At 39.0% G+C, this 14,366-nt stretch overlaps 1 protein-coding gene across 1 annotated transcript; it reads left to right on the top strand.

Moving 5' to 3' along the window:
• Positions 1–987: 987 nt before the first annotated feature.
• LOC119881907 (beta-1,3-N-acetylglucosaminyltransferase manic fringe-like) lies at positions 988–14,124 on the top strand (the record flags this gene model as incomplete). Its single annotated transcript, XM_038691983.1, has 3 exons — positions 988–1,677; positions 13,445–13,490; positions 14,022–14,124. Coding segments are annotated over exons 1-3 (491 nt in total), but the record flags the coding sequence as incomplete, so codon positions are not given.
• Positions 14,125–14,366: the final 242 nt, after the last annotated feature.

The raw sequence follows: 14,366 nt of genomic DNA, 5'->3' as shown, positions 1-14,366 counted from the left end.
GGTGTATTGTTTATTTTCACCAGCTCTTCATTTATATCATTAGTTCCAAACCTGGTGATCAGGACCCCCCAAGAGGTGGCAAAAATGGGTTATGAGATGATTAACAAAAAAAAAGATTGTCAGAAGTCTTCCCCTTCATACAGCATTTTTTTCTTCTTCAGAGTCTCCAGGATTCTTAATATAAATTAAATAATAATAATAATAATAAAATATTCAAATGCTGTGAGAAAGCAACATCACTCTTGTCACACAAGTCATTGAAATATGCAACCTGTGATTTGTCATCATGAGTAGGCACTGCTTAGCAAGTTAAAAGGGTTGTCAATATATGCTCTTTACTGCGATTTTCAGTCTTTCCGTTTTTTCGCCACTTTTGTCAGCACTGTTCAATCTTGTGAAATTGATCATAATGAAGAAATGGCTCAGACTAGAAGTTTTATTACTGGGTATCCTAAATATATTTTAAAGAATGAAATAGAACAATAATCAATAATAACCCCACAATTGTTCAGCATGTAGACCTAAAAAAAGACTTGTGTTGGTAAATGAAACAAGACTAAAATTCTTTAGCATGGTAATCTGCGAGACTGTATGTTGATTGTCAGGGCCTGACTGATTGTTGGCATGCTGTGTTAACGTTAATCACAAAGTAGGCTAGAGCTAACTGGCTGAGGGAAACTTGGTCATTAGTTTTAGCGGCACCTTGTCAAGTAGCCTAAGTGGAAAACAATTGCTGATACGGAAAAGTCAGGAGACCATCAGATCATCTGGATTTATCTCCTGTGGACCATGAATGTCAACCAAATTTTACAACAACCATAATATATAACATTCAGTTGAGTATCTATGTCCCACATTATGTTTAACTTATAACCTCAAAGAAATCAGAAAATAACCGGAAGTGTACTTCAATACTTTAATGTTGTAGTTTATTTTGAAAGGCATGCCAGGAAGTCCTATCATTTGATTCCGTGTAGCTTGACACATGTGGCAATTTGTGGGCAGAACTGCGACAAAGTCAAATATATCCTATAAGCAGCGGCTTCTTGCACAGAAAATGAGAGGAAATCAGTATTGAGTTATTTGAAAGAGATGAGATTCTAAAAAGTTGTTAGGAATATGCTGGCATCATGAAATTATTGTGATGAACAGACTTTAGTAATACTTGAATTGGGCTAATGAGGAACACCGATGTGAACATTATAAAGAAGGAAGACGGAGAGGTGATGGAGGAGCCGCCACGATATTAGGCCAAAACAAATGAACATTAGGATTTTATATGAGGGGAACAAGAACGTGGTTTAATTTTTTATGGAATCTAAATAACTTTCCACCATGCATAAAAGATGGATACGTCGGAGTTTGCCTGTATTGGTTTTTACCTTCATCATCGTCCTCTACCTGGATTTTCAATTTCGCAGCCTTCCCAAACACAATTTGGTTCACGATCCATCACCCGACGCGTTTCCGATATGCAGGCTGACGGCCATGGACGCACAGAACCCGGCTTGCAACAGCAGCAGGAACAGAGGACACCCGGCCTCTGAAGATGGACATGTCACCCAGACCAAGCTGAAGTTGGAGGACATCTTCGTTGCTGTGAAGACCACCGGGAGGTTCCACAAGACGCGCCTTGCGCTCCTTTTGGAGACGTGGATCTCCAGAACCAAGGCGCACGTGAGTGTCTGTGCTATTATGGGTTGCTGTGAAAATTCATACATTTTAGATAGGCAGATGTTGCTCTCACCCACCTGCACTAGTACTCGGTGGAGTAGTGTCACATCGTCAGTAGAACTCCATCAGAAGCTTTATTACATTTGGCTAATTCTGCGCCAACAAAGTGGACTGTTGCTCTCTCCATGTCCATACAATGGTCATAATAGAAAAAAGTCCTGAGAAAAGAGGAGCTAATAAAGTTGATAGAATGACCTTTATTAATGCATTTCAACCATCTAAAAGAGGTCGAATGTACACGTTTATATGTCTTAATCACAGCAAACATTCTCAGAGATTTAAACTCCTAAACTCGTTTGAAGTCATCAGATTATGTATTTATTTATTTATTTAATCTTTTGGCCTATAATCAGACATGTGTCATAAGCCTAATGATGAAATGAAAGCATTCACTTCCTTCCTGCTTTGAAGCTGCAGGTCTGATGACTGACTTGTCTGATTAAGGTTAAGTTTAGTTCCAGAGTGATTTTGTTGGTCAGTTTACTGGCAACTGATGTAAAAAGGACATTGTGTGTATTTAGTTATTGGTGAATTCAATAGCGTTTTATTTGTATCAAATGCCAGTAGCGTTTTCATGCCACACACACACACACACACACACACACACACACACACACTGTCTGGCATTATACTTGCTTTCTCAGTGAGGCTTTGCCAACTCCAGTTGTATATATGAGTGATGAGTGGCTTGTCAAAACAACACGCAAAGCTTTAACAGGAAGATTTGTTTATCTCAGAGTTCAGCATCCCAAGACTTGATCTGTCCAACCTGGCTGGTACAATCAGATTTGAGTTAATCTTCAGGAGGAATACACGTAAAAGATTCTGAGTTGGTTTTGTTGGCCCAGAAATAGTCAGTGACTTACAGTGTTGACACACAGATACTCATACTGATGCTGATGCAGCACAGGGCTTATTCACTAGAGAACAGTTGACAGTTTCCCTAGAAATGAAACAATGGCTTTTATTTAAATACATAAACATCAATTGCAAAATTGCAAATTGCGACCACTTTGTAACAGACGTGTCTTTAAAATGCGCTCTATGAACACACTTGACTTCATTTGATTCTGTGTTGTGGTCCACGAAACTAAGTTCAGTTCTGTTTTTGAAATAAGGGAAACAGATGAGCAATGACATCTTGAGGGGAAGTTTTCATCTTTCAGCTTCTTGTTTTCTGTCTCACAGCACAGAACGAACTGCTGATTTAAGTAAGAGACATTATTTTAACATTGAGAGAGGACGATACAGATCGTGTCTTCCTCTTTTCAAAGCACAAAATTGTTTAATCTTTGCTTTGGCCAAGTGATGTATTTGAGAATATATACATCCACACAAAAACCTATGCACTTATATACATAGGCACATGAACACACAAAGATGCAAGTGTAGAGGCAGTAATACAAGAAAACACACACACACACACACACACAGGAAGCTGTGCAGGCAGGTTGTCTGGGTCGAGGGGAAGCAGCCATCGTGTAGCAACTCTGTTAACAATGCTAAAACGGAAGCTGGTCATAGAACAGGAAGTGTAGAGGCAGAACAGAACGAACCTCATCTTACCTCCACCCTCATACACACAAACATGCACACACGCGCACACACACAAACATGCACACACACACACACACACACACACACTCACAAAAAACCACACACACACATACCACAATACTGTCCATTAAAAAAGGTGACAAGTAAATTCTAACAGGCTTAGCAGCTACTGTCATTAAATAGTTGATTGACTGTCCGGAAACAGGAGTGTTGCAACAGACATTTGCTCATTAGCAGTGCACAAAACACAAAGTACTGCTGGGGCTGAGGGGATTACAATACATTTTGCAGGTATTTGGTCATGAACCAAATATTGGAAAAACTGAAATTTCACCTTGATGGTGGCACTAGATGCAATGTCACCAAGGTCATTAGGATTCATCATCCAGGAACCATGAATGCCCGAGCAAAGTTTTGTTCCAATCCATCTTGTTGAGATATCACGGGATAAGTGAAAGCTTTGATCTGGTGAGGAAAGGTTAAGGGATCACGTCAGGATTCATCCTCTTGGCACTAGGGGTGAGTGATGTGGCCACCATCTTCAACCATGCTTTATGTAATAATTTAATATCACTTATCTTATTAAACAGTCTGTTCTGGCTGTTGGTATTCAGTGCTACTGCTCTACTAGCTGCATTGTCTTATGAAATGTTGTCAGACGTTAATGTTGAAGAGTTGCAGTGTTTGGCCTCAGAACACCAACACCGCTGATGCAGTTATTTATTGGGTATGAAAGCCTATTATAAAAAAGCTTGTATCAACACTTGTCAGTGTTGGTAAGTGACTTTTGGGGAGAAGCTCCCAGTTATCAGTCCATGTAAGTGCATTTTGTTTTCTATATAGTATAACAAAATTACGACCAAACATCTTTTTTGTCAACTTTTTAAATGAGTGTATGACCAATTGAGATTAAATTCAGTACCAAAAAAAAGAAATTGTATTTAAAGGTTAAGTGTGTAATATGTAGGAGGATCTATTGACAGAAATGCAATATAATATATATAACTATGTTTCCAGTGTTGTATAAAGACCTTACATAATGAACCGTTATGTTATTACCTTAGAATGAGCCATTTCTATCCACATTACATGGAAGATGCCATGATGCACTGAATGTTTCTATAGTAACCCAGACTGACAAACTGAACTACAGGGCGCCATTACGTTGAATAGGTACAAAGAAGGAGTAAGAAGAAAAAGAAGTTTTAGTAGTACTATAGTAGTAGTCGTCTGGTTTATTAGAAGTATGAAGAGAAGTGAAATTTGGAATAGATAGAGGACCACACATATTATTTAGCACACGAGCCGACTGAGCATGTCGGCCACCGTACTTTTCCTACGCACTTGCAAAGGGAGGGGTGAGCGGTGTGTCAACCACTACCTGCCACTAAAGCCTACACACTGAACATTTAATTTAATTATGGATGAAAATATGAGGAATGGAAAACAATGCAGGTGGGGAAAAAATAGATTTCGCAAATTTAATTTACTCTGAATATGAATGCATATTCTCATTTTCTACAAGTATTCCTTTAAAGCTCTGGAGTCTTTTAAGCCAATAAATCTCTTTATTGATATAACCATATTGAAATACATTGCAGTCATTTTGTGCTATGGGGCAGTACAAATCTTACTTAATGGCCCTCAAACAGCACGAAAAACATGCTGAGATTTATGCATGTCTGCCCGACCTCAGTCAGCTGTCCTCTCAAACTCTGTTTACGAGCCGTACCATGCTTACAGGCTGCCACTTTTGTTCCTCAGCCCAGGTTGACTGATTCTAGCGCAGGTAGTTTAGTTTGAGTTATGACCAGAGGAGAGAGAAACTAAATGTAATGGTGGCCCTTTCTCATGGGGTTTTACAGGGGTAGATGGTGGTGGCTGTCTTGGTGATAGTGGTGAGGAGGATTGATCCAGATATCTCATTACTCCTCCTCCTCATCCTGCTCCAGTGATGGAGGAATGAGAGGGAGGGATAGCCAAAGGTAAAGAAAATTACCTTTGGGAGAACAAGTGAGGGAGGGAAAAGCTTGATCGGTCTTAAAATGAACATGGGAAGATTTAAACCTTTCTTATAGAGAGAGAGAATATTACAGAGATTAGTGACTTTAATGTACACACACACACACACACACACACACACACAGAGTGAGGAACAGAGTGAGGAACACTGATGCACACACAGCTTTGCACACTCATCACCAGGGGCGTTTTTAGGATCTTCAAACATTGGGGGCTTAGCCCAGCCCATAAAACTTCATATCTTCACATAATAATTGACCCCCCCACCCCAACGTTTAGTCTGTAAAGCAGTAAAGCAACAGTAAACATCCTCTACTTATACGGCACAACAAAACTCACAACAACACTATTAACTGTCTCATTTTGATGTTGCCAAATTGTAATGTCATGTGTCTAATTATAATAATATTACAACCAAACTGCGACAGTATGAACAGGGGGGTCTGAGGTTACCCCCAGTGAGTGAGTGTTAAACACTTAATTTCCTGCATTCTGGTGTTTTTCTGCACCAACTTTTAATGTCATCACTGCTGAATCAACACACACGCAGGCCTGACTGATTGAGGCAACCTCTTTAAATGTGCATGTGGCACCTTTTTACCTCATCAATAATAAATTAAATCAGTTTTAATTCAGTTATAAACTCCTGGACTTTAATAGCTCCTGTGTTTCAGCAGGTTTTCTGCTCATATTCAAAGTTCTGCACATTCAGAATCTAACTGGGTTCTCTGACATTTCCAGAATTTCCAGAATAAAGGATATTTTGAGAGGTCAAACAGATTAAATCATGATAAACTTTGCAATCAGTCCACGGTCCACCTGCGTGACGCACCGTGTGGAAGGGATCCATACTACGGATTCTGCAACCCGTTGCACCACTACTATCCATGGTAGTGTGGGGATTTAATTCTTGCATGTTTAGTTGTGCAGGATCACAGCCCCTATGTGTCCACATGAGGAACGGTCAAGATGGGCTATCAGAGTAAAAATGGACTGTCTATTGCATTAGACTAGGCAACTTGATGAGTTTATTTTTTTAAGTAGCCCATTAAAATATTCCTGCAAATGCAGTGAAGAAGCTGATTATCTGTAATTTGGCTATTTCTACGATTCTATTTCTACAATTATTTTCCTTTTTAAATCTCCATGAAGGTGTTTATAAGATCACTTTAAAATATCACTTTTGCTGCAGCCAACTTTTGTTACCTGTGCCTTTTATTATGGAGATGTAGCCAACCAAACCGCTTGCTTTGCAGTAGCACAGGCTGCCAATACAATCTGATTATTCCTGAAGCATATAAATAATCTTCACAATGCAAAGAATTATTGTGGAAGTAACAGGAGAGCAGCTCGTTGTTGAAGCAGGTAAACCTGCATACAGAGGAAGCTGTGCGTCATGCGTAAAACCCAACAAGTATTTTATCCACCATATTCTCTCTCTCTCTCTCTCTCTCTCTCTCTCTCTCTCTCTCTGAGCATCTCAAAAATAAATAACAGCTGGTAGCTGCTGAGTGAAAGATTAGTTTCACCAGCGACATTCTGTTTATGGACTCAACCTCAGACATCGTTATAAAACAAATAGTAACCGATGTGAAAATAAACAGGCTCCATGTCCAAAGTGATGCTCTGATCAACAACAGGGCACTTATAATATATCTCAGTCAAGGCAGTGATCGTCTGACATAGATCTTACAGTGTGTAAGCTCGTCTTCATTTGCTCTGCAGAGACTAAAGACGCTTTTAATGCGCCCTTAATGGGTTAATGGAAAGTGAAAGTATTTCACTTGCCGCACTTGCCGGTGTGACACCAACATGTTCATTTTTAACATATTTAAATTTAATTCTGTGACCCAAATGGGAAGTTAAGCGCCAGAGGCATTGTTGACGATGTGAAGCGGTTGTAGCTTGGTTGGGTTTAGGTACTAAAAGTACTTGGTTATGGTAAGGAAAACATCGTCGTTTGGGTGTAGTCACAGAATCTGATAGGCCACAGATTTTGGTGTTACACCGGCAAGTGAAAAAGCGACGCAGGCTGCTTTCCAACAGGCCACCAGTGCCATGGTGAGCGCTCACTAGATTTCAGTTGTATTAGTAGAACATAAAGCCTCAAACTGAAAAAGATATTTGCCTGATTTTCTAAATGTTTGCCCTGCTCTGTGACAAGCGCCCGACCAGCGCTTTACTGCGTAACTGCGCGCGCACAGCCTGGACGACAGCTCATTTCGGTAAATGAAGCAAAATGCAGATTACAGACTGGTGAAGTTATAAAAGGTATAGAAAATGTAGCGAAATTAAGAGTAGGCCCACAAGTTCATTTCAGCGCCTCTGATAAAGTGCAGCTCACAGCCGCTTCAGGTGGAGCGGAGAGGACAGACCCGGAGCTACAGCTGGATTATCTTATTCTCCACTAATTTGCAGGAGAATAAATAATAACAATAATCTATCTCTCTCGCTCGCTCGCTCACTCCCGCGCTCATAATGTTAGTTAAGCGAGTAAAGTTCAATTTTCGGCCTTTTGTTGTTTGTTTTTTAAAAATCCTTCTGAGATCCGGGGCTTTTCAAAAAACATCTGGGGCTAGGGCGAACGACGTCGCTGCTCGCCACAAATACACGCACTTGTTGTTTGTTTCTTGTGAGGACATTCTGTTGATTGACATTCATTTCCCTAGATGCTTACACAACTTTCTTTACTCAAAGTCCACTTAGGCTACTAGATTTCTTTTAGAGCTTTCAGCCACATCTAATGCTCCTTGTTATCAAGGAAAGTTCCATAAGTACAATGGATCAGTGTTGGACAGTAATGCTTTATGTAATAACTGTTACAATAATGTGATTATTCTTTTCACTATTCAGTAGTGTAAGCGATCTGAAAATGAATTTAAGTAATTACATTGCAGTTACTAATCCCTGTAATTCTCTAATGTGATCATTGGGGTGCCATCTTATTTGCTGTCTTAGCGGGAGTTTAATGGGGGGTTGATAGTTTCAGCCTCTGTGACCAGTGGCACATGTTAGCTTGATGATAGAAAGTGGTTAACTTCTACCAGCAGAGAAAAAAACAATGTGGGTACATGACGGCTTTCGGGACCTTTGAAATAGCTGTCAGAAAATGTGTGATTGGATTCCTCTCAATCTCTTCATAACAATTTTGCTGAAGAGGATAATACACACAAAAGAAGAAAAAGAAAGTCAACAAGAACAGGAGTCAAACTAATCAAACTGAGCCCTGTGCTCTACCAACTGAACTAACCAGTGACACTGGTAATTGCTTTGAAATTATCCTAAAGAAACGCACCTGCCAGCCCCCGTATTCAGCTATGGTTTGTTATCTCATGATCACGAGAAAATTAAGTATCCCGTTCCCAGGGGATGTCTGTGTGTGTATATTACTGCTCACTGTGTATTGTTACTGTTTACTGGTCACTTTGTGTTGAGAAGTGGTGGGGACATAGGGGTTCAGATTAGGGGTGTGACGATAAACTTAGCTCACATGCACGATTTCACAACACTTAATTTCCTGCATTCTGGAGACATTTTCTGCACCAATATATGGTAGAATTGTCTTTATTTATATAAAGTGATTCAGATGACAATTTAAACAGAATATAATGCAGTACTCAGCAGCTTGTCTTTTTTTAGCTTAAGAAACTTTTTTGGACAATGCACATTTGTTTCTTTTGTATTTAAATGGCACTGCATGTTTTATGATTGTGCAAATAAACCTTTCTCAAAGTATTTTCATACTTTGTTTGTTTCAAGCCATTTTTCAGAACATATTTAACAAATGCTTAAAAAAAAAAGCGATGTAGACATGTCCCCAGTGTCCCCAGCGTAAATGAGAACTCTTAAAGGGTGAAATCAAAAATACAAACAAATTGTGCAGTATGAGTGGTACACAATTAGTTACACCTTGGCTAGATAAGGTAATGTAATTTAATATGCCAATTGCTTCAGTGATTATTCACCCTGTTCGTTTTTTGCATCTAAAGGCTGTCAACCGCCACTTGTCCGTGTCTCTGGCTTTCTGAATTTCAGACACTTTCCCATTCTCAGGCGTAAAGCTAAACACTGACGTAAACAGTAACGTTACCTGTACTGCCGTATAACATCAGAGTCACACCAAACGGAGTAAAAAGTCACACACAAAAAGTGTTTATTTATGACGTTACGGCATTTATTTAATCCTACGAAAGGACAAGAATAAATTTAAGACCTTGGTAATGAAATTTAATACCTTTAAGGCCTTATTTTTGGAATATGACATTTAAGACTTTAATACTTTTAAGACCCCGCGGGTACTCTGACCAACTAACGCCAGCCATCTTACTATCCTGTGTACCGCTGTTGATTTAAGCTGTCTCCCTGCCTGTCTATTGCTTCTGTCACTCTGCCTTTTTCCCAGGAGGATTGAGCCGGTGTTGATCTGCCTCTGAGACGGGAACGTTGAAGTAACAGAGCCTGAACATGTCTGAGTGAAAAGCCACAGCCTGCATGCTGGTGTTCCTGCATTTATTTCAGGAGTTCTGTATGAAAGTTTCAGATTATGCTCGCTCATGAGTACAAGCGAGCACGCGTACGAGCAATCTTGGTAGCAATCTTAAAACCGCACCGCTAGTGGCCGCTGGAAACTCCATAATGCCCCTTTAAACATCACAGCTACATGTCTAACCCACCTTACCCTAACATTAAACTAAACTTAATTCTAACTTTAAATCTAAAACCAAGTTTTTTTAATAAGTGGCCAAAATGTCCTCACTTTCCAAAAGCCTCAAAAAGGTAAGAGAACTAGAACAAGCACATACACATCTGGAGGAAACAGTAGCACTGTTGCCTTCTGCGGCAGGGACGTGCACAGGAATTTTGAAGGGCAGTTGCTCTGACCTGAAAAAAGGCACCCCCCCCCAAAAAAAACCAAACAAAAAAACATGGGCTATATGAAGGACTGAGAAAAAAACATTTTTTTATTAAAAAATATACAAAAAGTAAAAAAACTTAACTACAGCACTCAATAACCTAAACTACTATTAATAACAAAACAGAAAAACATGACTCGAGTCATGAAATACCTACATCAATATCCTATCAACTCACTGATAGGTTGCTCCACATTTGGATAATAAACATGCAAAGCTTCAGAGGAGAAGCCGCCTATTAGGGGCCATTTCAACAAAAATCTTCAGAACTTCTTCCTTGTCAATTCCTATGTCCTTCTCTATCGCCAGCAGGAGGAGGTCAGACAGCCTCTCTTGACCACACTGATTTCTGAGCCTTGATTTGACCAGCTTCAACTTTGAAAAGGAACGTTCTACCGTTGCAGTGGGTAGAGTGGCATATATTTTGATTAGTTTGAATAGTGTGGGGAATATGACGTTAGCATTGTTTTCCTTGAATACTTCGAGCATAGACTTGACTGTCCTATTTATTTTTTATTATTTATATTGCAAAACGTCAGAGTGAGATGACAGGTTTATGATATACAACTTTGTAAACACTAAACACAGTATCCAAAATGTATTAACAATATAAATGTCACCAAAATACATATGAGAAAAAGAGTTCCTTATATTATTGTTTATTGTTTTTTTAATCATTATTATTTTTATTTTTTTTCCTTTTTTTTTTATTTGAAAATAAATAATCTAGATTGAATTGACAGATGGGGAAAACTCGCTTCTAATAAAATATTAAATAAAAAAACGCTTAGATTTCGGAAAAAAATACAATCCTTTTTTAACCTTTTGGCTTACCGTACATTCAGTTGCGCTTCTAGCTCGTATTCACTTCTGTTGGTACGTATCACGTATGGTAACTGGGCAAAACTACGCATGATTTGTTGTAGTATGATTGCATAAAGGAAGGAAACAGGAATTCCGGTAGGGAACAGAATCGACTGACGTGCAGGCAGCGCTGCAGCAGTGCAGCCACTTAAACAGAGTTTGCCCTTCCCCTACTGACTTTCACTTTCGAAGCCCGAATGGAAGTGAATGAGGCTTTGCGATCGCGATTATTTTTTTTTTATTTTTTTTTCTCGGAAGGGCGAGTCGGAAGGGCAACTTGAGTCAGGAAAGGCAAACGGGCAGTTGCCCGGGCAACCAGAGCAACCCCCCTGTGCACGTCCCTGTTCTGCGGGATGGCTGCAGAACAACTTCCATTCAATTCCAATTCTCTTCTCTGTCTGTATTCCTCTTTCTGATCTCTTTGACCATCCAAAGTTTATGAAACCCGAAATATTGCTGTTATTCATATATAAAAAGACCACTTCTTTTTTTTGTTTTTTACAAGGTAACCCTGGATGATATTTTTATAATCTGATCATGTAATCCAGGGATTACAGTTATTAGCTGGAGCTTCCTCTCAGGCAGTCTGGAAAGCTTTTCTCTCACTACATGTCTCCACATCATGCTGTCTATGGACGCACACACGCACACACGCACACGCACGTGCGCACACGCACACACACTCACAGTCTGACAGACACATGTAAACTGACACATATCATACATTTAGTGTCTCTATGGTGGGAAATTTAGTTTTACGCCCTGTTCACTTCACACTTCATCCTATCTCCTCATTCTGATATCTACTAGCAAGACAGTTGACATCATATGTAAGATCTATTTTGTGTGCTTTTCATCTTAGTGTATCTAATCTAATCAAAATTATTTAGGGCCACACATATACGTAATAAAAACATTTTTGTATTCTTGTTTTCCAACCAAAATTCAAAGATAAATCAATACATTCCAGGGGTTGAATAAAACATGGGTTATGGTTTGTGTTTATCTCATTTAACGGGTGATGTACCCCACTCTGAAGTTATTTAGTGCCTTCCTGGCAAAGAAAGTCGAACACGCCGCATGGCTCAGCCTGAGGGGCTGCAGAGATGGAGTGTGACGCAAGCGTTGCCTGTTCCAATCCCCTGGTACAAACATCCCCACTCTCAGTGACTCGTGCACAATACTGATTTTTATCTTTTCAGTGAGGTCTCGTGATAGATGAAACTAGTTGTGGAATTTCTGAAATGTTTTTGAATTGTAAAGGAATAGTGAATGATTTGATGATTTAAAAGCCAAATAATGTATTACATTTTTCTTGGAATGTCACAAAATAGGTGTTCATTTTTGTATTTATTTTTTTATTATGTAATTGCATTGCATTTTGATCTACTTAAACACTATTTTCTTATATTATCGTATTTTCTAAGTCATACCTCTAGATGTTATGTGTGTGATTTTTTATGTGTATTTGTGTTTACAAACTGACTTGGCTCATAATGTCCCTTGAGAAACGAATAAAGAAACTTATCTTGATTGAATTCTTTTGAAAATATCAATAAAAACAATTTGATGGCATATTTTCACAAGTATGTATACTTGTTATTTTGTCTGGTATCTTGCCATAACAAGCAATGCTATGTTTGGGCAGCACTTTCCTTTTGGACATGGACAGACAAAGATAATCATATGATAAATATTGTATGTGACAATTATTATTATAATAGGGTTTTAAGGAGGAAAGCCTTAATAACCACGAGGCAAATAAATCTGACATTTAAATATTTATATTCAATTACAATTTAGATAATAAACTTAAACAAAGCAAATAATAAACCAATGTTCCTCCAAAAAAGTAAAATAAAAATAAATCTGCAGTTTGGAAGCTTCAAGGGTTGAGTGTTGTTACACTTTTGCATCACCAGAGATCAGTGTTGTACTACATATTCTTATCTATCTATCTATCTATCTATCTATCTTTCTTTCTTTCTTTGAGAATAGGCTGTGAGAGTAGTAACATCAAGGTGTTTGTGAGTGCATTTGGTTCGACATAACTCATATGTATGCCTAAAAACAAATTGACTTTGCCATAAAATGCCCCTCTTAACACTATGGATCAAAAATCTTGCAGCAGTCTGTTTGTGCTCTGTGTGCAATGACTAGCTCACAGTGGGGAACCTTGTTTTTGTCACATTGAATTTGCTCCATTCAAAACGATATTGATCCCATGTATATGAGTGTGTGTGTGTGTGTGTTTACTCCTTAATGAAGGTGCTTTCAGAAATAGAAGGATGTAATCAAAGCTGGTGTATTTAAATCCCTTTCCATCTTTTTGTTTTTCTCTGTTTTCTGTCTAGACATTCATTTTCACCGACACGGAGGATGAGGATTTACGTTCAGATGGTAAGCAGCAATCTTGGATCTCACACAAAATCTCAAATGTAGATTTAGATCAAGATCTACATACTGTATGCTCAAAAGTATGTGGACACATATGTCTGTGTACTTTAGTCTCAGGCTGTTTCATCGTTAGGGCTAGTCCCCTTATTTCAAATGAAAGGAAGTCATAATGCTATAACAAACAACAATATTTTAGAGTGTAGTGTGCTTCCAACTGGCAACAATATGTCAGAGGTTGCACGCCTGTGGAGCAACTAGGGGTTAAGTGTCTTGCTTAGGGACACATAGATGTGTCACAGTGGCCTGCACAGAGCCCTCAACCCATCCAGCAGATTATAGAAACTCAACTGCCATCACTCGCTAATAAACCCAGTTTACAGATTTGTAAACTGGGCTTATTAGTTATTTGGTTAGAAAATTTACTATACAAAAGTACATAAGCATCAATATCCGCAGTATAATCATGTGGAACACCTTTGAAACAGAGGAAAATCCAGTTGTATAACACATCTTCCTCTATCTTGCTCTGTCCAGGTCACAACATAGTGGTAACAGGCTGCCAGTCTGATCACACAGCAGCAGGCTCTGCCTGCAAGATGTCTGCCGAGTATGATGGCTTCATGGCCTCAGACAAGAGGTGAGACAAATTAAGGTCCGTCTATCACCCTGCCCGCACTGGATTTAAAGATCGGATTAAGATTACAAACACTAATGATCACCGTGGGGAAATTGGGCAGCAGGCGTGGAAAGGAGAAATCAAACAAGAATAATCTTCTAGGGTTACATAAGCATACACAGGTGAGAATTACTACAGTCAAGTTATTACAGGGGTGATCCTTTAAATCCTTTGATTTTATTTTTCACCATCTTTGTTGGCGA

Source organism: Micropterus salmoides, unplaced genomic scaffold (assembly GCF_014851395.1).
Source record: "Micropterus salmoides isolate LMB-PRFRI ecotype aquatic unplaced genomic scaffold, ASM1485139v1 Ms_hic_scaffold_2798, whole genome shotgun sequence".
Classification (NCBI taxonomy): Eukaryota; Metazoa; Chordata; class Actinopteri; order Centrarchiformes; family Centrarchidae; genus Micropterus; species Micropterus salmoides.
The sequence above is the reverse complement of the archived record's forward strand: the minus strand, read 5'-3'. Positions and strand labels throughout refer to the sequence as shown.